We start from the raw sequence: 24,649 nt of genomic DNA on the forward strand, positions 1-24,649 counted from the left end.
ACGGATGCTCTACAAAGCAATTTTTTTTTTTCTTCCATCTTCACACAGCATACTACTACTACCCGTGACTGTCTCATAAGCCAGTACTGGAGAAGCTGTATTTTCCAACAGTCAACAAAATTTCATCCTCTTTTTTGTCAGATCATTTGGCTATCTCAAAATATGTAGACAAGACTAAGACCTGCCTTCTTTTTCTTAAATATAGTCAATTTACAGACATCTCTCCACAAATAATCACTACACACTGGGAATCCAGTGCATTGCCTGTCAAATGGTATCTTCCCATCCTTGACCAAAATTGTCCTCAACACTACAGACACCATTCAGCTGATGTTCCATTATTACTTTCAATGTACGTTCCCAGATGACAGGAGAGACTGTTCAGTGTTTGCCATTTCTCTTCAGATTCCACATCATCAGTCTCCTTTCTCACAAGTCTCAGTTCATTTGTTCTCAAATTTAAAAACATTCTAAGACAATTTTCTTTTTCACTGCATGCGTATCCCCAGAGTTGCAATTTTATTCTAGGCATTGCCTAGTTCTCCATCTCATATTAATGTGTTTTCAGCATTCATTCCACTCTATCTTTGTACTTGGATGGTGCAACTTGTTCTACTTGCCAACTCACTAATTAAATTAAGCAACATGGAGACATTCTGATCATTGTTCTGAGTATTTACACCCATTAATAGCAACACTTCATATCCTTCCTGCTGAATAGTTCTTGAAAGATTTATCTTACTATAACAACACTGATCCCTGACATTCTTAGAAGTCACATACAAAGCAAAAAGACCCCACCAGTCTTGGATTTCTGCCTTATATTTTTGTTTCTCTGAAGAATTAATATGACAAGGTTCTTCCCCTTCTAACTTTTACCTCAAAAGTTCAGCCTTCATCTACTTTATCTCCCGCATGGTGTAGAAGAATCTATACAACTGTAAATGAAACTTAAGAACTGGGGAAGAAAGATTAAAATTACTTTTAGTCAGAGCATATACTTTTTTTTCTCGAAAACAGCTTTAGCCCAAAAGACACAAGAAGCATATTCTTGAAAACACATTGCCTGCTAGAGACTTAGCATCGCCATCCCTTTATTGATTTGAGAAAACCACTCCAAGTTGCTAAACAAACCTACAGTGCTACTTCCTAATTTTAACCAGAAGACTCAACTCATCTTCCTGATACATGTATCACTTTTTAATTCTAGTCAAGACTTGAAAACCAAGAAAAATTTAGTAAGCCTATGAAGATTTCTTCCTCACAAACAAAGACACAGCTGTCTAGCTACAGTACTAAATGAATCAATCAGGGAAACACCTACATATGCTACCACCCTATGTTTAAAGTACCGTAAATTGCTGAAAGATCCACAAACTGGGTTGTTCGGAGCCCACATAAGAGAGGCTGAAAGGCTACATTAATCAACAACAGATGACTATAACAATAGTAAAATTAAATTCAAAAGCTACCACAGGAGCTCCAGATTGAAGACAACAGGAAAACCAGACTAAAATAGATTGTAAAAAACTTCTTACCAGGAAACATAATCCTGCCTGATTGCAGGTTCAACAGACTAGAAGTCATGAATAAAAGTCATGTGATGTGCCTATTTAAATAAATGGTTTAAGACACCCATCTTTAAACAAAAACTAGTCTTATCTCCCAATTTCATCACTGACATCCTTAAAATTATCAATCCATTTCACAGACGTAACAAAAATTATCGCACTGGGCTCATAAATCACCGCTTCCTATTCATTGCAGTGCTCATGACTTAAAATTAACAAAGCCTTATTAAGAGCAGTGGTTGCTGAGGCTTCTTTTATTAATCAAATCCAGAACAATTCACTAGCTGCTCCCATAATTTCAGCCTCTGCCTCACTCTTGCTCTTTCGGAAAGCATGATTGATGGCAGTCTCACCGTTAAGTGCCCTTCATGATGATCGGGGAAATGTATGAATAAATACTCTGTGGCTACCAACTGCATTATGGAGTCACCCAGGAATTCCATCCTCTGGTTGTGGCCTCTGAAAAATGAGACATCAATGCAGCAAAATCAATAAGCACTCAGTGAGGAAAAAAGAAACCAGCATGCACACACAAATTAAAATAAAGAGTGATCTGAAAGTGAGCCTCACTCACTTCCAAACACATTTAAGACAATTTTCTAGTGTTAACCAGGTGAGATGAAAACACAGGTCATTACTGTGTAACACCAACTTTCAGGGAGAAAGCAAATCAGGGTAGCTACATATAAACACAATTATTAGATCACAGGTCTGGGACTAATTGAAGGAGAAGAGCAGTTGACATCAAGTTTGTAATGGGATAAGGTCTCTACCTGCAACTTCTTGTAAGTCAACTAATGAATACAACGACTTCAACAGAGAAAAAGGTATGTCCATTCACAAGAAATAAAAGGATCAGGGTTTAAACTCATGCAAGATCCTACACTGGGTAACCACTGGTATGGCTCTATTGTTTGCTCTAAAACAGAGCCTGGCAGCTCTACACACCACTAAACACAAGGGCTGCATTTGGACCAAAGAGTATGATTTTACTTCTTTCCTCTGCTGAAACATGCCTCCAAGTATGTTTTGCTACTGACTCAGGAGTGATGTGCAAATATCAGTAATGCAGAAAGCTCAGAAGAAACACCATGATAGCTCTCTGACAGCTTCTATAGCCTTTCACAAGGTATCCACTACTGACTACTGTCAGAGATGGGATACTGAGCCAGGCAGGCTTGTGAACATAGCTGGTCTATTCTCTTCTGGAGACCAGATATGACATCTAGAGTTTGTTTACGAATAAAGCAATCTGGGATACTAACAGAAGGACCAACAGAGCTACATGAGGATTCTTGCTGTGTACTCACAGAGTCAGATGGTTAAAGCCTACTGTCCTCAGAGTGAAAGCACGTGCTAGAAGCCGAACATGAGTAAAGATGACTCCAATTGCCTCCTCAAACTCTGTAAGCTTCTGAAGAACTGGAGAGGTCTCAATGAGTTGCCTGTCAGTATTGGACTCCTGCAGCTGTAAATAAAATGAAGTGCAAATAATGATAAATTAACACTGTTTCAGAACTTTTCAGAGAGGAACAAGCCTTCTGTAAACCAAGGGCAAAGAATACAGTGAACAAGTCATTCTGTAGACAGCTGAACTGAGAAAACTGAGTTTCTTGTGGCTTTTTGTCTTGGACAGCTACCACTCAAAGACATGAGCTCTGATGTATGCTTTTTTAATAGTTGAGGGATTTATAACACATTGCTTATATGGCCTTGTCTCTACATGTGGATAGCATGGGCTACTTAGTTTGACAAAACATGTACAATTGTACCTGTCTGAGTTTTCTAGTATCACATTGTTTGCAACTGAGAAACAGATTGAAAAATTATTAGAATAGGGCTGGCAGACTGACAGCATGTCAAGATGAGACAAAACCCAAATCTATTTCTCCCACTTTCCATCAGTATCAAAAATCAAGAATAAATACTTAGTATATGAAATTCAAAAGGGCACAATAACACAAGAGAATTAAAATTATCACTTTGGGTCAGTATCTTTTCTTATCAGTTTCTTGTCTGATGTCCTTGATGTGGTGACACTGTTAAATGGCTTTCTGGAGCTGGGATATGGCTTAAGCATTTCCTCCAGCCACTCTGGGCATCTCACTTATAGCAATGCTTTAGAGGATGAATCATCCAGATGAGGATGCCTAAAGGAAAAGTAAGAATAGCCACAATTTTTTAAAGTGGCATTAAGATCTTTTTTGGTTTGTTGACTGTCCCTTTTCTATTGATTAATTATATCCAATTTGTCTTTTTCCTTAAACACTACTGAGCTTTCATCTGAAATTTTCATTGAACTACATATTCCAGCACCAAAATTTCACATTTGGGTGATAATGGTCAGTTTGGAGTTCAGTTGCATGTGGAGCTGAGACTGCTTTTTCATTCCTCATGTACAGTCCTTTATGTTCACCGACACAGAATTTCATCTGCTTTTTTACTCCACAGTTAGTCACTCTTGCATTCTTGCAATCAGACTGCAATTTTTCAGCCTGCTGTTGTTCCTGCTACCCTGAATAATTTGGTATTGTCAAACAACTGCCACCTCACTGCTCACCCTCCTTCCTAAGCTGTTGATGTGAACAGCCTATACCTTAGCAAAGCTCCCTAGGGAAATCTGCCAGGGATCTCCATCCCTTGTAAGATGTGGTCATTTCACTCCTGTTCTCCATTTTTTATGTTTCAGCCATTCACTGGGGTTGCTTTTTTTTTATTCCTTTCTTTTTTAAAACACATCTTTGAGTGCCTTTCCAACAGCCTCTTAGGAAACCCAGCAGACAGTATCATCTGCATCATCACGTGCTTTTTTGTCTCCTCTAAAATCTCCTATTCATTTGTGAGCAGGACTTGTCTTTACACGTTGACTCTTTCTAAAGAGACCACATTTATATAGGTGACCACTAATTATTTTTTCATCACTATTTCTACTGACTTGATGAGTGTCAAATAACAGGGTTACAGGCCTTCAGTTTGATTTTTTTTTTTTTTAATTAGCAACTCATTTGTCATATTGTTACCGTGACTTTTAATAATTTTTAAAATGCTATTTTTCAGGCTAGCTGTCTGTGCCCAAAGGCCAACCTGAGCAGCCTGTGTTTCCCCTAATGGCAAGCTGAGAGCTAGGATGGCTTCTGGGACATGGAAGAAAATAAATTTTCATCACACAAGTTAAGGTAGTAGAAAGAAACAATAAGCTGCATACACTGACTGTCTCCAATCTCTATTCAGAGTCCAAGACTTCCTTGTGAAAGCAGAGATAAAAAGGTTAAAATAAAGTAAGAGAAAAGAAAGAAATCCAGAGCAAGAATTTTCTTGAGAGCTTGTGCCACCATGCAGGATAGCTGGTGTTGAATCTCAAAAGTTTATCTTCCCATTAAGACTCTTCTTCTATTTACACTCACAGAGAGTTGGTTGTAAAAACACTTCATGTGCACTGATTTGTTGCTGAAGATTTTGTCTATGTATCCATTGCAAAATCCGTACAAATATACGAGACATTTCAGATGGAGGCCTCAAAGTGACCTTCTGCTGGAAGGCTGCACTCATAAAAAGTTTCAAAGGAGACAAATGGAATGCACAAAACATCAGACATTTGATTGGACAAAAGAAATCTCTCAGATGTTCATATGACCCTGAAAACCTTACTAAACAACTGGATAACAATTCGAATACAGCTATTCTTGCAGCACCCCTGCACACTTAGAAAATGCTACCATGTTTGCTGAGAAGACAAGGAGCAACAGTGCAGAGAGGCTGTGACTTGCTCTAGGTCTCTGTCAGAATTCAGTCAGGGAACAAGAACTGGGAAACCATTCTCCCAACTCTCAGCCTTGTAAACTAACAAAATGTGAACTTGTATCCTTCAATACATGAAGAATAAATTAGCCTTCAGACACCCTCATAATTTCAGTGCTCACTTGGTATTAAAGCTACTGGAATCACCAAAACAACCATGCTATCAGTGCACACACACCCCCCCGCCAAAAAAAACCTGAACACCAGAATACACTTTTATTCCATTCAACTAATGTGCCATCCTACTATTAAGGTTTCAGTCTTAATTTCAGGTTAACAAAATATGTACATAGATTGTTTTTGTACCCTTTTTCAACTAACTTCGAGAAGATGAACAAGAAGCCACCAAAATGTTACCTCTCACTAGATATATAATTTAAGCACAGTTATATATCGAACATGAGACAAGGAAAGGTGAATGATTAAATCTCACCGAGGCAGAGACTCATTATTTATAAAAAAACCCCACCCCAAAACCCAAAACCAAACACAAAGGCAATACACCTTTTGGCAATACACTCCTTTGGCTACTCTTTAGCACAATTTCTGAGATGTCATTACAATGGAAACCTATGGAAAAGCACCCCTGAAAATAAAACAGAGCTATGAAATTTATTACAGAAAGGGATACACTTACTTGGAGTGGGTGTAGTGGATAATTAAGCCATACATCCCGCAGGTCCTGCAAACATTGAGAGATGCCTTTAATGCTCAAGGGAGTCATTTAACAAATTCCACAGTACTAAATAAAATGTCATTACTTGAAATACTGAACTATTTCAGATGCTGACTCTGCTTATTGCAAATTCAATAGTGCTGGCAAACTAATTTTTAAAATCATGTATTTGCTGTTCAAACTGCCTGTAGTTTTCCTAATTAGCTAGTGTCAAAGAGGTGGAAAAATCCTTGAACCAAATGAAAAGTGGTTAAAGGAAGAAAAAGATTTGTTTAAGCCTCAGGACTAACTTTATTTGCAAGTGCTCCTCAGTAGCAAGTTTGACTTCACCAAAGGCAAGGACTAAAAAAGAAAAAAAAACCCCATGCTTATTTTTTTCTATTTCATATAGGCTTCCTTCACTACAGGCACTGAGAAGCAAATAAACACTGAGTTATAACAGGTTTCAAAATACCTTTATTTCTAATAAGCTTTGTCATTTCACAGACTCAGAGACTTTCAAGAAGGAAAATACTGTATAATTCATCGCCTCACCACTGCCATGTGTATTGTCCCAGCAGTGTGTACTGCTTACTTTCCTTAGCCATTATATGGGATAAATTCCAACTAACAGTGATCTAAGATACAGTATGCAAGAATGGATCAGACTTTAATTATGCAACTGTGTAAATGCTGGATGAAATCCCCTGTATTTTTTTCAAATATATGTTTTAAACTTTTAGGGGGTGGGATGATTTAAATGATGAAACAGGAATAGTCACTTTACATGTGCATCATTTCTCCAAAGCACGCCGCTGGGATGAGCAGAGATAACCCATCTCTGCTGTTAGAGCAGCACTTTGAATGGAAGTCTGCAGGTTTCCCGCACCACCCACCCTTCCCTACCTAAGCCAACCAACAAACAGCACACCTGAGGAAACACTGCAATATTTTTGCCTGAACCAGTGCAGCTTGCTGTCCTAAACACTCCATGCTACATTCAGTTTCCTGGAACTAAGTACAAAAGGTGTATTCCTGTTCATTTGTGATTCTCAAGTAAAGCAACGGAGAAGAAAGCATGTCTTCAGTTATTTTTAAAATGGAAATCAAATCATATAAATACATAAATACCTTGTCATTGAAGAGTAAACGTCCAAATAATTGCTTTGCTTCTTCTAGGCTCCCTTCTAGATAAACAGCTCCTGCATGAGGGGACCAATACGTCAAAGGTCAATAATGCATTAGTACTTAAAAAATTACTAAGCACAAGAAAGTCAAGGATCTCTGCCTTCATCTCCAGTATAATTATTTTTTAAAAGCATGCTTTCTGTAGTAATACCTAATTTTTTGAGAAATTTAAAGCATATTAAACACCAACATAAATCAATGGTCATAAAATGCACATAAAAAACCTGAAATAGTTGAATCAGTGGTAGAAAATGATACATCCAAAGAGAAAAGTTTAAACAAATTAGGCTAGAAGCAAGCTATTTCTAAAAGTAGTTTCCAGTAATCAGCTAACTATACCATATATGTAGATAGTGAAAGCCATGAAATACATTTCAGTAGCTAGCAAATAATTTTCATTTATTCTGTACTTTCAACAACATTATATTGTGCATATAAATGATGTGTCAGGACCATTCCAAACCTCAGTGTCTCCCCAATATCACAAAATACATTGTCTGAACTGGAAACTGCACCTTTGCATCTCTCAATTTCTGGAGATTATGGTACTTTTTTTTTTTTTTTTTTTTTTTTTAAACTGCATATACAACCCTCACTAGCCCTCCACATGCCCCTTAGTAACAAGCTCTGCAAAACTTGTGCTAGCATATTGTATTTTTTGTGTGTACCATATACACCCTGTATCTGCACAGGCACTTTACAAATTCAGTAGCGACACTTTGCCCTTTGATACTCTTTACAGGAGGGCTTCTGCAAACCTCAAACTAGCCCATGTAAGCACATCTGTATAAAAGCAAAGGGAATACAGAGCTACACGAAGAACACAGAGAAAGGGAGCTGATGTTCCCATATACAGGGAGATCATGGTATGCCTTGCTGTGTCTTTACCTGCCTCTTTCCTTTTAATTCCTCACTAGATCAACTACTTTCTTTGGACTCTTTGAAGAACAGTTTGGGGGTTTATACAACTATCAGAGGCATATTATGAGAGCACAGAATTTCAAACAGGTCCTAGGCAGCCTGCTTATACTTTTGGTTATTATTTTCATCACAGGGAAGAAGCACCAGACTTTTACAAAGGTTCTCAAGTAGGAGCTGCAAACACCACATATACTTTTACAGTCCCTTAACAAGCTCCCAGATTTTAGCTATGGCCCTGACAAAATCTTATTGCTCAATTAACTTTGTGAACAACTTTGTATTGGAGGTTAAACAGCAAGCGTCTCTCTTAGCAAATCTCAATGCTTGCCAAATAGACCTCATCATTACATCCTAGACAAGCTGAAGCATATGAACAAAGCCACAGATACATATCTAGTGTTCCTTTTCCGTTTGTTTTTTTATTTTTAAATTAAAGATCAAAGCACTCATGGAAAGCAAAATAGAGTTAAAAAGAGAACTTATTTCTTGATAAGATGAAATGCAATTTGGCCTGAGGCAGAAGGCACAGAACTGTTGACATCTAAGTCAACTACAATCTATTTTTCAAAGCAGGACAAAATGCTTTAGGAGCTTGTGTAGTATGTAAAGACCTGGATCACGGCTAAACCATTCCCATAGCTAATATCATGTACAGTACATTTGGATGAATATGAAGCCAAATCAGTGAGATTTAGCTTGCTTTGTATATTTAAACAAGTAAAGTTTTATAAAAATATGCTATTTAAAATAGAACTTGTGTGGATATAACAGATCAGATTTCTGCCTTACTGCTTGCTTATTTGGTAACTGTGGTCAGGCAGTCCTGATTTCTTCTCCAACCTATATTTATCAACTAGCACAGCCAGTCACTAATCAGCATCTTGGTGCCCAACAGCAAATTTGACACAACTCCCCCTCATCCTCAGCTAGAGGGTTCTGGTAGCTTTATTACACCAGCGATAGCATATTGCAAAGCTTTTTATTTGAAAGGAAAATGCAAAGACCTAAAAATATTTATGTGGCAAATGTCACATTTAATTCACAGGAGAAGGTTAGCAGAGCACAGAGGAAGTGGATTGATGACTTGGTTGGGCGTGCCTGGTGCATTCAGAAAGCAAGCTGCAGAGTTTAAAATTCAGGGCTGAAGTGCAACTCCACATTCTGCAGGTCTGTGCAAGCACTACTGGAAGCAGCCAACCTGCACTTTTCCTGCCAGGCCATGGTGACTGAACCACTCCCCTCAGACGACTGCAGGTGGCAGGCCATGGTGGCACATGAGAGGTGGAGTTCTGTGTGGACAGACAGAAGTACTGTGCCACAATGGTATGAAATGGGTGAATCTTCAGTGTGTGGGAGGCAGGATATGGAAGATGAGATTTTAACTGTAATACTGCACACTCATATTATACACACGGTGTATGTGCAGGAGATGGGAAGAGATGAAGAAGGTTTAAGAAGCTTTACTATCACCTACCCTTACTAACACTACTCAACACAGACCCATGTGTCCTCCATTACAATCAACATGGCATGTAGACATATTAAAACATAACTGTCTGCACACACAAATACACATCTTTACCTATTAGGGCTTCGAAGCAGTTTGCCATAGCATGACGGAGATCCGATTCCCTGCAAAGGTCTGGACCATGAGCATAAAGCATAAATCGATCTAGTTCCAGCTTCTGCAGAAGATGTGGAAAGAGTCAAAACCATGGCTTCAGAAGTATGAGAGTACCAGTTCTAGTCACTAGAGTTCAATTACACTATTATTATGCAGCAACTGGGTTTGAGGGAACTTTAAAGCTTTTCTCCATAGTTTCAGTTCAGACATAGGCTAAAATTAGAAGACTTCGTATTGTTTACCAGTGGCAAGCAACTAGAGTGTGATACCATGGGAAAGATAGGAATTATCAAATGAAACTGTCAGTGGAAGACAGATCAAAACATGTTACTAGTGAGATTTAGGAATGAGTTCAAGAGGAGGGCTGAAGGTGTGACAAAAATAGCCTGATACCAGCTGGATGGTGCAATATGTTGTGTTTCTTGATGGTAGCTTGCCCTTGTGTGATTTGCCTTCAGAAATGCCAAAGGAACATTCAAAGGGCGGGGAATTAACACTGAGGAAAAAGATTTTGCCTGCAGGAAGAACATGAAGTAGAACAGTGAGGAACAGCAACTCTGGTAGACACAATCCATTGAACATCTGGCTTTTTCCTCTAAGAGTGTCAACAGGTGGCAGCAACAAAAGCCTCTGGGCACTGCAAGCAGAAGACTAATATTTAATCGACAGTGCCACCTAGCTTTCTTCTTTCTTTCAAATGTGCATCATTAACATTCACCTGTTGCCTAAACTGCAGTTCTGCTTGCCAGTCAGAATCTCAGGTAGTGAGTCAGATATCTTATATAATATGTGATAATTCTGCTATAGAAATGCTGGCAAGACCTACTAGATTCTCTTTTCATATTCATCTTTTTGACAAAAAACCATTACTGAGATTTTTAAAGAAGAGATTTATGCATCTTGCAAAGTTTGTATGAGAACAGGTTCTTCCCAACTGTGTGTAAGTTTCTACTGAGTAATTTCTCATTAACTTTCAACTTCATCCTCCTGGAGTATATTTAAGAGCTAAAAGTGAAGACTAAGTTGTTTGAGGTGCGTGGTTTAGACACATTTCAATTCGAAAAGAGTCGTCTTCCATTTTCAATGAATGAGAGCCTATTCACTGCTCCAGAACACAGGGAATTACCACTTACGATGTTCCATAGCACTTTATAAAGTGCAGGGAATGCCTGTTAGAGTTAACATAAAAGTGAAACATTGTTTTATATTGAATTTAAACTTCTTACAGATTATTGTCATTTGTTCATTTTAACAGGTGTTGTTTGCGTGTTGGTGTGTCTCCCCTGCTTCCAATGGCTTATCTCAATTTTTGGAGCTTTCATTCAGCTGTTTTTGCATGTGTTTTGCTTCTCATTTTTTGATCAGAACATATTTCAGACTATTTTGTAAATTTATGCTACCATGTCCCTTAGGAACTACAGAAAGTTATTGTTTGATCCTCAGTTAAAACAGCATTCCACACACACAAAAGAAATTGAGGAGCTGAGAGTTATACTGAGTAAGTAAACTGAATGCAACATGACACTGCAGGGGATAATTAAAGGGGATGAAACCAGGATCATCATATAAGATATATGAGAGGAAAAAAGGGTAAGGTGGGAAATCAGGAATGTACAGATATCTAATATTTACAGTTGCATCTAAGATAAATACAGTTTAAAAATGTTGCAATAAAAATTTTCAAAAATTGTCCATGTTCAATGATAAAGGCTGTGAACAGACTAAGAATATACGAGCTTTCCCAATGCAGGTTTTAAAACAGTAACATAAATTCAAATATCAGGCAGTTCAATACCATATTTGTAAATAAAACCCTGATTTGAAACATTTCAATCAATTTATGCTTATCTAAATCATTAAAGAAAGCTTTGGAGAAAAAGACTTGTATTCACTCCCCACCCTATGCCTCTCCTGAGAACTGAGCAAAAATATGGCATGTTAGAAATAATGCAGTTTTGCCAAAATCCCAAGACTGTATATGTTTGTTTAAATTACTGTATGAATATGAACAGACAAAATTAAAAGAGCACTTGAAAACCATCAGCAGTACACAGTGGACATGTGTGCGCGCATGCGTGAATGCATTTAGTCCATCGCGTCAGTAAATCTCAGGCTGTTTTTTAAAAAACACGCTAACAAAATAAAGTATGAATATCATATTAAAATTCATTATCATATTAAAATTCAGTATCATATTCCCGCCCCCTAGTATCATGTAGAAATGTAAAAACCTCTGTCATTCACAGAATTAAATGACATAAAATTCAGAGGCATCTCAATTTTTCCAATGAGATAACACAACTTTTCACCAAAAGCCTTTCCAACATATTTCTCTTCCACAGTTCACAGTGAATCTGAAAATGACTGCATAGGTTACAGAGCAGACAAAATTATTTCCCCCCCACACCTTCTCTACCACCTGCTGCCATATTCTCCCTACATATTCTATCAGGAAGTCCTTTTATAAGCAACTAGTTTGTTTATTTTTCTTCACTAAATTTTTACTATCAGCTTCATTACATCTGCAATTTAAAGGTAAATATAGACACTTCTTCAACATAAGCATCCTAAAAACTGCAAAAATTACTCCTCTTAAAAACATGCTTTGGGGAGAACACTAGATCCTACTTCATCTTTAAAATCTACTTTCAAACTGAAGAGTTACTGTACCCCAAATCTGGTACATAAAACGCAGTAAAGACACTGATGTTCAAAGCGGACAGATCCCTCAAGAAGCAATCCATGCACTAACAGTATGCTAGCTCTGGGTGTCAAATACAAAGACATATAAAACTGTACCTTAGCCAACATGGCCAGATGTTGGTTCTGTACGATGGCAGTGCGGTACGTAGCTAATCCGCCTTCCTCCAGAGTGGGAAACAGGTAGTACAAGTGGACACTGGCAAAACAAAAATCAAATGAGATGCTGTCAGCGTTTGGTTAAAGATGAACCACGTGTGTCTCTAGGGAACCGTGCCTTTCCCTCAGATCCTAGGGGTAACACAGGTCCCTTCCCAAGGTGACCACTCAGCTTGAAGCAAGGTAAAGAAACAAACATTAAAAAAATGCTCAATAATATTTGACTGGACCACATTGGCAGCAGGGGAATAAGAGTGCTTTTTCTCTACTGGGCAGCACATAATCTCTAAATCCCTGCAACAACATGCAGGTCCCTCATCTGAAGATTTCTATTCACCAGCAGCAGTGGGTTCAGCAAGGTTGACACCTAGAGGACACTGAGGAATAAAGCACAAGGGAACTGTCAGCCTTGAGAAACTCCAAGCTGCAGGTATGCAGTGCTTTAAGACACTACTAATTCAGGCTGGACCACCACTCAGGATACTTGTTTTACACGTTTCTTACAGTACTTTAACAGATGCTAATGGGGCCAAAGACCAGAAGTCAACAACCTGTATTTATCAAATGTGTGAAGTCATTAATACCACAGAAAAAAAAAAAAAAAATCAGTAAAAAACACAGGCTTTCAACTGCCTTTAATGATATTTGTCATCACGCAAGAAAGATACCTCATAAAACAGAAACAAACCAAAAAAAGTAGTTCAGTGGTCCAACCAAGATCTGAGTAATGGATAAAGGATTCTGAGTATCTTCATATATGACTATCTAACCCATGTCAGAAAAAAGTTAATACAGAGGGTTTTCAACATTCCGCAAATAAGGCAGTGGATGGCACTAATTATTAAAATATTTTATTAACCCAGTACCCAGGGAGAAAAGTGCAGATGGATGAAAGATTATTTAAGGACAAAAATTGCTATAAAACTTAAGAGGCAATCTAATCAAGCATCATAATTCACAAAAGCAAAGACCTGAAGTCAAGAGAGTTAGAAAAAAATTCAGACTTAAATAGGTGCTTACATGCTCTATTGAACAGAAATGTAATTCAGTTTTTTTCCTCAATCGAGACAAAAGTTAGCTCAGAAAGTCAACTGATGGTTGATGAACAATGACAATGAAAAATGCAAGACATTTTAATCAGCAAGTCTTCCATCTTATCAGCCTGTATTGTTGTGTAAGAGAAAAGGCCATGGGTTTTAAGGGCAGTGGAGACCTTTATAGACTAATAGCTTTTAATACTGAGTAGCTAATGGCTAGTAGAGGCTAGCAGAGACTGGAGATAAAAGGGCAGTTTTGATATTCATATAACAACCTTGCTTGAAGAGAAGCTTTACAGTAAACAAGACTACTCCCCTATTAAAACCAAAGCAAAGCAGATGAAAATGGATTATAATCTTTATTTTATGCAAACTACCTGCCTCTAGTACTCAGGTAAGAGGCCAGTGGAGGTAACTGATAACATCCCTGTATTGTTCACTGATTTCAGAATACTCAGACCAAAACTGAAGTAATTTTTAATGAACCATGTGTTTTTGTTACCACTTCTAAATGAGTTACATTTGTGCTCAAACATTTTATTTACAAACATATATAACAGAACCTACAGCCCTAAAAACTGGAAATATAAGAACTGTAACAATATTACCAATAAATGCTTTTCACTTATAACTAGTGAAAAAGAACCCATGTAAACAAAATGGCATGCTAAGAAAAATATCTTTCCTTTAAAAAAAGGGTACAAAGTTCAACTTGTCTGTAGCTGAATAATCTCTAACCCAAATCAACTTAAAATGCACTCCATGAAACAAAAACTCTAGCTTTTCATTTTGTAATCTTCCTTGTATCAGCAGCACTGAAGGAATTTTTAAGAAAGCTGTGTTCAGATGTGCAGGACTGCAAACATACACAGTCATAAAGTAGACTCTGCAAAGCTTAATAAGCCCAACAGTATGACAATAACATACAAAGGTGAGAACTGCTTAAGAACCCTCCATTTACCTTGTTAAGAATTCCACCACAGCATCTCCCAGAAATTCTAAACGCTCGTTGTGGTTAATCCTGAAAAAGTTATTTTAAGGTTTACTACCAGCTAAGAAACACATGCCGGTTATTTACACAATACAATTAAAATAGAACAGATCAGAGTTGACTGCTAACCAGCCATGATAGACATTCTTGCGGCCTCCCCGACCCTCTCTGGGTTACAATTCTTTCCAAACCAGAATAACAACTACATGAATCTTGAAACTCAGGACTGACACCACCACCTTTGAAATTTTCATAGGTTCAATTCTGAGCTATTGTCAGAGCTTAACAAATAGAGAAAGGAAACAGTACCGTTGATTGGCACTGAGGTCGGGTTTCTTTGTCCATCAGAGGGCACCAGGTGACTGAAATACACAATCTGTCTTCAGCCTTGTGCATGTAACTAGGGAAGTGTATGTATTTAACATCCAACACCTGCAGGGTGTGATGACTCTGCAACAGATTCGTTGGTACCGCAGAGCTACAAGGGAGTAAGTACTTTTATTTTTCATAGCACCTTTAAATAGCCCTGTTTTCTGTAACTTCCTTTGAGCTCAAAAGAAAAAATGGCTGTGTAAGAAGGTGCATTCAAAGATGCCATTAAGCTAGAAGAAAAAGAAAACAGGAAATACAAGATTCTACTATTACTGCTTCTGATTTTCGGTTTTTTTGCATAAAGATTTGCTTCCTTCAAGCTGTCTGCCTGCTTATATAACAAAGGACTAACAGGACACAGCAGCTGAAAAAGAACATGAGTTTGTCTTTGAATATATACAAATTTCTGCTCTACACATCAAAGTGTGTAAGTAGCACCATTTTGACTTCACACATGATTGTAACAGAATCAAGACCACTACCACAGGATTACTTTTTTTTTAATCCAGAAGATCCTTCTCAATTGTTTGACAGGTTTTAATGCAATTTGCACTCCTGCAACAATTATATAGTTAGTCTAATTTCTGAAATAGCAGGCCTTTGTTATGGGCTGAAAGAATTCAAATACCTCTGCTGTGTAAAACAATAAGGTGCGAGCAAAACTACAACTTCTCTGTGTAGCAACATAGTGGAAAACAGATCTCTCAGATGTGGGGTTTTATATTTGTGTGTTATTTTGTGAGGATTAATGCAATTTAGCCTTATCTCACATTATCTTAACAGGGCTGAAATAAGCTTCAGGCTGACTCTCAAAGAAAAGGGCATGGTCTAGCTGAAACAGCATTTGGGGAACACTGCAACAATAATTTATTTAGAATTCAATTCCTCCCATTCCTGAGCTTCCTCCAAAATGACGAATCCTAAAAGGCCTAGTCATAGCACTAGTTAACTAAAATCCACTCTGCCTGCATGCATTTAGGAATTTTCACATGCAACTGTTTCTTGCATTAGCCCTATGAGCTTTGTTTATTCAGTCTGGCTAAATATGGTGTCTGTGGCTATAAACCACATCTTAAACGTTACTTATTTGCAGAGAATTCTTAGTGGTCATTTGAGGATTATTACATTACAGCATTAATGGTTTTTGCATGTGTCTTTAAATTGGACCAGTAAATCAGTGAAACCCATGTTCAGTATCACACTCATGTTAACAAGGTGCCATACCAGGAATGAACGACTGTGAGGAAATGTGATGGGGAATCCAATTTATATCAGTGATAACAATAACAACAAATCTTATGTTTTACTCTGCAGAAAGCAAAAAGGTAGCCTTTTAGTCCTCACTTCAAGGATAAACTACAATGATGTAATTATCTCTTAAAACCTTCCTGAGGAGTTTTCTGCAGGCATGACCAAACATTTACTATGTCACTGGTAATGGCGGTTGAGCACATCTTCATAATATAAAAGCCAATTGAAAATGACTTTTCATTTCAACTATTTGTCAAAGCTGTTGCTGACAGTAAGTTGGTTGTTTCTATTAAATATCTACCCCCCTGCCACAGCTTTCCTACTTGCAAACAAAAGCATTACCTGGAAGGAGCTGGATCATCCTGTCCCAAACGGGACATAATATTTATCAGGGTGTTTATCCCTAGAAATATAAACAATGCACTATTAAATAAACAACCACTAATTCAATTTGAATAGGCTTAGAAAATAACTGCTCAAAATGTTACTTTGTAATTGCTGCACACAAGATCATCCTGTTTTTTACAGGGTTTACTTAAAGCAAGTATAATCCTTGCAGATGCTCTCTGCCTGACTGCAGTCCCGTTACAATACTACTGATTTCTGTATTCAGAGAGCCAGATAAAAATACCATCTTTGCATGAAAAAGACATGCCAAGCATTACATAAACAATTTACTTCATTACAGCTGAATATACTTTTAAGGGACAAGGAATATTCTGCAGCAGACAGACCATGTATTTTCACATTAATAAGACATTTTTACAAAATATCCTCCAGTTTGCTCACCATGTTGAGCAGCAAATTAAGAAAACAATACTTGGCCAAAAATCAAAGAAAACACATCCTCCCATTTATTATCCTTGCTTTTTCTCAGCTCTGTACTTGTTGATTAATTTGCAAAACGCAGTCTTTTAGAAAGATCTCACTGGTGCCTGTGTATAAAAGCATTTAAATCCTCCACTGAAGGGATCTCTCAAAGGAACAATGGCCAAGGAAATAATAATGGACAAAAGGATTTCTTACTGATTAAGTGGGAGAAAAATGGTAGTGGTGTAACAGCATACCTTTTTTTCTCATGTGCATATGATGAACTTTTCTATCTCCATACTTTGGTTGTCGAATCCCACAGTTGGATAAGGAATTTCTGGCATGATCTGGATTCATTCCAAAGTTTAAGTGATGGCTTGGATGAGTCATGGCAAGCTATAACATAGCACATACAGGGAAAAAAAAAAAATCTTAGATATATTTTTGCAAATGTAAGGAAAAAAATATATATTTAACTGGTAGATAATAATTGTTATTTTTCAGTTTGAAGAAAAGCTACAAAGTGATGTCGTTAATCAGTACTTTGGTTCCAGTAATTTAAATGTAGGATGTACTATTTCAGATGCCAGAAAGAAGCAACATTTATGCCCAATCATCAGTTTAACTAATTAATTTTCAACAGGTTTTTTTCTTTAAAGAAAAATTAGTTTAGAAGAGAAAAAGCATGAACTGTCAATTTGCGCTAGGAGTTTTGCTTACCAGCTTTGCTGACCTGATTTCAATACATTTGCTTATTTAAACATATATTCACTCTAACATTGCAGCATGAATATTCATATTAAAAATATGAACAACTAAAAGAGCTTATCAATCATTCACATATTTGGTTTAGGTTCTTTAAATATCTATAAAACTTTCCTACTTCAAAAAAACCCCAACCAACAAACAAGTATATTATTTCTGGCATAGTTATTCACAGAAGAACTCTTTCTCTCATGACTATACAGGGCCACTCTTCAACTGGAAGTGAACAGCAATGGCAGGATTGGTTTTCTGGTTTACATTTGTACCACCTAGCATTATCAAAACCTTATTCCGCTGCTGACACCACCGCTACTAAAATGGCAGCAGTAAATAGAACTACATCTAGCTTGTACGACCCCATCCTGCAAACTCACGCATTTTCTCCTTACACATACACACTTAAAAATATTATGCATGTATAAATGTATGTGTACATTTGTATACACCTTGTATATAAAACAATAAGTACACTGGCAAATTCAAGCTGCATAAAGTTACTTCTGAAACCCTTGCAGGACTGGTGCTGCAGGCTGTGAGTAAAGACACTCCAGTAGTTCATTCAAATATTGTCCATGACTTTGCAAACATAAGACTTAGAGAAGCTTAATTGTTTTAGAGAGTAAAATTGTATTTAATCAACAACAAGAACTTTCTCCAAGTCCTTTTTAATTCCTTGCTAATATTAATAAGTTTGTCATAATTGCACATTCTCAACTTCTCCTCCATCTGAACTAGATGACACATTACAATTTATCTGTATAGTTAAATTAGTGTAATCTTTCTTGCCCAGTCTATACTTTAAAAAAAATACATCATAATTAAACAGGTAAAAATCAATGCAAAATTATACATCTAATATTTCCTATGCTTAAGTAGATGACTGCTGCTATATACATTTTTTTAAAAGCTCTTTCTCTTCAGGAACAAGTTTCTAGGTTTTTACATAAATTTGCATAGGGATCAAGCATTAAAAAGTACTTTTGTTATAACTAAACATTAATTTGACTAATGCTGACACACTTGCTTTCTCCTCCTTTTCAATTGCAATTTGCTTTTTGGTTTATGTGTTTGGTCCCAACATTTTGAAGATTTCCATCATTGCATTTTTATCTTTCATATTAAAATTAAGGCAGCCTGCAAACAACCAAATCCTACAAGGTGCTCAATATTTAATATAACTTTCAGTAGAGCAAGCCTGGAAACCAACTTCTAGAAGACAGAGAAGCTATGAGAAAAGATTTCTCTGTAAGCCTCTACTTAAAGTAGTTTGGGAGTAAAGTCTCCATACACGTACAGAAACTGCATGGTTTGAACTTAAGAGAAAATTCACCTTTCTCAGCCCCAGTCAGTGAAGACAGATGGTGCTTATTTCAGGGGAAAATTCTGAACAGAAGTCTCCATTTCCCTTCAGTAACCTCAGAAAAACCATAAGAGGAAAGGGGCCACCATGCCAACAGTCAGCCTTTGGAGCTGATCAACTCCAAATATGCGCTTACGTAAATAACTGGTTATGCAACATGGATGCATTTAAAACAAGTAACAAATTCTCCTCTCCAGTTCCTGCCCTTGTTTGTAAATGAAATATTTCATCATGTACTCATAGAAATCAAAGAGCTGAACGTACATTTGCAAATTCCTTTTCACTAGCTATAAATGCAAAATAAAAAGGCAACACTTAAATTATTCTTTTTGGAACAATAGACTATAAAAGGAAGAAGCAAGGCACGTATGCTCATCTGCAGAACAACACTGTATTCTTCACAAATATCTAAAAAAAGAACTTACATGGAAATAATGAGTAATGTACCTGACAGTCTTTTCAGTAAGCATATTTTTGTCTTTCTACACAATATAAGCAAATTCAGACCTACCACTGGAGCAAAGGTAGGTGTATGCCTACATGCACAATAGATGTCTCTATTCAGAAGTGTCTTGTGATAACTGAAACTTTTGAAAGATCTGCAGTGCAAGTAATCAAGTACATCCAAGCTGCAGCAATACAGCACATTTCTCAAGTTTGTACAGCAGGTAGGATTATGGATAAACTCAATAATATTAGGAAGACAAACCAGCAAGTAGCTTACTTTTTGCGCATCTTACCTGCAGCAAGCACCTATCTCGAAAAGTGTAGCCTATCAATTTGTCCAAATGCATCAGACACTGATGGTAGCGCACGTGGTGGGTGAGGACAGGAAGCATCATTGCATGCTAAAAAACAATTGCAATAAGGAAAAGCATTCAATTTCAGTGTATACAGTATTCAGTTGACTAAGCTATAAATACAAACACTTTCCCTTCATCACAACACTGACTTTTACTGTTTTGGTTTAAATGAGTTAAAAAAAATCATGGTTTCCCAAACTTCATCATCAGAGCTCTTAATCAAATCAGGTTTGCCCATCTGCATCATCATAGTGGGAACACAGCCCTACCCAGACTAAATAAATAAATAACATAAAACCAGTCTTGCACTTAAGTATTTTGAATGAGGCAAAAAATGTCTGGTCACCAATAACACCAAATTTCAATAAGCTGTGACTGAATATGATGCTGTATGTTTGTACCTTCTTATTTAACACCCTGCAGTTTTAGGTTAGTGTCGGGGTCACCATTAGCCGGGGTCCTTATTTCTCCATGCGGGAACAGAAACGACACAACACCAATGTGATGATCAGGTCGTCCATCTTTTTTTTTATTTTTCCTTTTCTGGTTACATTTATATTCTACTAAGTTCCGTACACGCACTCATCTATCTTCTAATAGGCTACAGGTCATCTACACGCGCTGTTCACGCGCCTCTACAAGCATTTGCATTGGTTAATTGCAATTAGCACATAAAGCCCAAAACTTGCCAAAACTCCCTTATCTCATACCCTGTTTTGCTCAGACTTGTGTGCTTTTGCTGACCACAGGTGTTTCTCACTTATCTGCTATCTTGTGTGTTTTTGCCAGCCTTATTTTGCTGGCCTTGTCTTCGTCCTTGCATTCTTCTGTCTGCACTAACTTTCTCCCAGCGCGGCCCAGACTCCTACAGGTTAGTACCAAAGATAAAAAAAAAAACGTCTCCCCTCTGCCTCATAACATTAGGGAAGAAGCATTTTATACCACTTTAACCAGCTTTCACCGAACAACAGTAGCCACTTGATTTTCAAGCAGTTATTAATGCCTTACTTCATTTCCTTCAGAGGAAGAATTAGGGGCTTTTTGAAGTGACATAGTCTGGCATTTACTGGTTTAATGTGCTAAAAAAATATCAGAAAGGTTGCTGTTTGATCATCTAGGAAACAGATAATGTTTCTCTGTTAGGGAAAATTTCAGTAACAATTTAACTAACTCTCTTGCGACAATGAAAGTCTCCCTCTTTCAGTGTTTTAAAGGAGGAATTCTACACTAATATTGACTTCAGACAGATCTGTCTTGAAATAAGCAAGTACTATTGTTTATCAGTACAGAAATACAGCAAGTACAATAACATCAAAAATCTTGCATAAGAGTGAAGAGTAAGAGCTACAGGAGAAATGTCAGTATTTAAAGAATTTTATGCATGTGACCATTTTTGTGACACTGATATCAAATTTCAGTTCTTCTAATCATTTCTATTAGTGACATGACAGGAATATATTCAAAAGAATGATGTGTTTTAAGGCAATCAAAATCTGACAGCTATCACTTAATTTCAGAAAGAGGAATGTGTATGATTATAGAAGATGAGTTTGGAGGGATGCAAGAAAAACAAGCATACAAAGCAAATGATGTATAATTTACAGAATAAATGATGTTATGGATTTCTGCATGTCATTAAAGAGAGAACAGCAGAAAATACTCAGTTAGTATTGAGAAGTTGAGAATAACCAATGGCAATACTTTCTGTTTAAGTAAAAGACTGAGAAATTCTTGAGAACTGAACACATCGCTGGAAGTTAATCATAGAATCATTTAGGTTGGAAAAGACCCCAAAGATCATAGAGTCTAACCATTAACCTAACATTGCCAACTCCACCACTAAACCTAAGCACCACATCTACACCTCTTTTAAATACCTCTAGGGATGGTGACTGAACCACTTCCCTGGGCAGCCTGTTCCAGTTTGGTGAAGACATTTTTCCTAATATCCAATCTAAACTTCCCCCGGCAAAACTTGAGGCCATTTCCTCTTGTCCTATCACTTGCTACTTGGGAGAAGAGACCAACACCCACCTCACTACAACCTCCTTTCAGGTCTTCTACAAACAGAGCAATAAGGTCTCTCCTGAGTCTCCTTTCCTCCAGGCTAAATAACACCAGTTCCCTCAGCCACTTCTCATAAGACCTGTGCTCCAGACCCTTCACCAGCTTCATTGCTCTTCTTTGGACACGCTCCAGCACCTCAATGTCTTGTAGTGAGGGGCCCAAAACTGAACACAGTATTTGATGTTCAGCCTCACCAGTGCTGAGTACAGAGGTAAGATCACTTCCCTGTCCCTGCTGGCCACGCTATTTCTGACACAAGATAGGATGCTACTGGCCTTCTTGGCCACCTGGGCACACTGCTGGCTCATATTCAGGTGGCTGTCAACCAACACCACCAGGTCCTTTTCCACCAGATGGAATTAACTAGTTAACAGCAAGAAAAAGACTCTCTGGATCTCTGAATGACAGATAAATGCAAAACCACCCCAAGCAAACTGAGTAAGTGGAAGCAAAGTTTTATTTTGTTACCATGTCACTCACTTAGATTTTTCTTAGGGTACTTTACAAGCTGGGAGAACACCCCTCTTACCTCCACATAATCTGTACACGTGTGCTTCCTATGTCTTCCTTCATAGAAGGAAATCTTTACAAAAGAAAAAAGAAAAACCAACAAAAAAACCCAACCCAAAACTTGTTTCATGTGGCAACTCTTCTTCCCTGCCTGTATGTTCCACTGTGCTAGGCAGAAAAAGTCCCTCAAGCAAGGTTTAATATTCTTTATACAAATACATGTGGCCCTAAGTTTGAGGACTGAAATCTATAGTTTTAGATTTTTATCAGCTGTGGTGCAGTGAACTAAGAAGTGACATCTCCCTGGAAGCACACAGAAGGCCTTTAATTTGAGTCTTGCAGTTATATTGACTAAGTGCTGCTTCCATGGCACTAAATACTTGATTGATTCAATTAATGTGCATCATGTTGGATTATAGCTATTTAATGTTTCTGATGTTTTACACATTTATCTCTTTATAAGAAAATAAAATATAAGCTTTTAAAATTGGCTTAGGCTAAAAAATGGCTAGCGATTAAAAAAAAGTCTCCTGAAACCATATGGCCACAGGAGTTACCCCATAACCTTGGTACTTGCATCTGGTTATAAACATGCAAGCACTTTCTTTTTTTGTTTTTTAATATATATGATTTTAACAATGCTGCATGTTCTTTTCTTGCTGCAGCAGGCATGCCAAGGCAGGGAGTCTCCAGTACCCACAGCTAGTGCCACCATCCCCCCTGGCAGACACTCCTGACCTGAAGCTGTTAAGAACCAGGTGAGCTGAAATATTTTGAAATACATCATTTCTCTCCTCACCCTGAACACTTAACACAGGTGTTGAGGGCACACCAGCAACAATACAGGCAACGATGTGTGTGTGTGTGGTGGAGGGGGGGGCAGTATCTTTGCAGCACGGCTCCATGCTGCCAGACTCCATAGTAAGGGCTGCCCAGCTTAGTAGCCAAGTAGTGCACTTCACCTAGCAGATAACTTGAAGTGAGTCTGGCAGAACACAGCCATTTTATGGTTTTGGAACATTGCACTCACCCTCTCTTCTCCCCCTCTAAGCAGTTCATTTATGAGACTGCAAAGACCAGTGTCATTACTGCTACATGGAACTTAGAGCAACTATAAGCTACCAGAGTGACTTAAAAGAATTTCAATCTTCTAAAAGGCAATGCTTTTAAAAGCATTAATTTTAAATCACTGCACTTCAGCTCTGCCCACAGAGTTGATTTATGCATATTTAGTTTAAGTCTTCCTTAATCTAGGCAAAAGCACGTAGCACCAGCAGCAGTCTTGCATTTTACAGACATGCAGTTTGCCTACTCTTGGCCTCTCAAAGAAATCGAATCAAAGGACCTTCATACCAGAACTGGGTGATTTAGATGTTACAGCTGCAGATGGGCCCAAAGCTGCGAAACAGCTTTACTTTCATCGTTCTTTGGTGTTTTGCTGTCCTTTAACAACAAAACGAAACAGGAATATCCAAGAAGACATTAAGAGATGAATCACAGAAGATATTATGAATAACACAGAACTGTTTCAAAGTTCCCAAGCTAGAAATTTACTCTGTTTACTTAACCTGTAAAAATAGATACAGTTCAAAACAAATAATTAGAAAAGGGCCATAATTTTCCTCAGCTATGTGAGAAGATACTGTTCCACTATTCTGTTTCTTTGACTTCAGAAGCAATAGTAGAATCACAAGAAATGTTTCAGACAGAAGAAAAGCAATTCTAGTTATTAGCATTTTTCTCCGGTTAGAATTTCCCCTTTGGCCTTACCAAACTTCTAAGGTAACAATGGGATTTCTCCATATACCTTTGCCTAGCAAGCCCCAAAGGTTATACTTTAAACTGTTAAGTTAATATTAAATTGTAAGCATTTAATTCTTAAATAACATCTCCAAAACAACTGCTAAAAAAATGATGAAAGTATACCTCTAGTATATTTATTTGGCTGTAATAACTACTTGAATTTTACTAATATAGTATTATGTAAAAATTGCACTTATTTTTATCATATCACAAAGCTAGTGGCTGTCAACTGCTTCAGAATAGGATCCAGTAGAGATCTGTACT

The 24,649-nt window shown here is 37.5% G+C and overlaps 1 protein-coding gene across 6 annotated transcripts in view; it reads right to left on the minus strand.

Annotated features, from left to right (window-relative positions):
- Positions 1-24,649, minus strand: part of DROSHA (drosha ribonuclease III) — a 75,725-nt gene that overhangs the window by 12,419 nt on the left and 38,657 nt on the right. For all 6 annotated transcript variants that reach the window (XM_074826559.1, XM_074826569.1, XM_074826550.1 and 3 more), the window contains 10 exons: positions 19,943-20,050; positions 17,335-17,473; positions 16,610-16,670; positions 14,615-14,674; positions 12,557-12,656; positions 9,716-9,818; positions 7,156-7,226; positions 6,007-6,051; positions 2,882-3,039; positions 1,925-2,030 (listed from right to left, as the gene is read on the minus strand). In XM_074826559.1, the coding sequence (XP_074682660.1) occupies positions 1,925-2,030; positions 2,882-3,039; positions 6,007-6,051; positions 7,156-7,226; positions 9,716-9,818; positions 12,557-12,656; positions 14,615-14,674; positions 16,610-16,670; positions 17,335-17,473; positions 19,943-20,050 (951 nt within the window). The remainder of the gene's footprint in view (positions 1-1,924; positions 2,031-2,881; positions 3,040-6,006; positions 6,052-7,155; positions 7,227-9,715; positions 9,819-12,556; positions 12,657-14,614; positions 14,675-16,609; positions 16,671-17,334; positions 17,474-19,942; positions 20,051-24,649) is intronic.

Source organism: Strix aluco, chromosome 1 (genome assembly GCF_031877795.1).
Source record: "Strix aluco isolate bStrAlu1 chromosome 1, bStrAlu1.hap1, whole genome shotgun sequence".
Taxonomy (NCBI): Eukaryota; Metazoa; Chordata; class Aves; order Strigiformes; family Strigidae; genus Strix; species Strix aluco.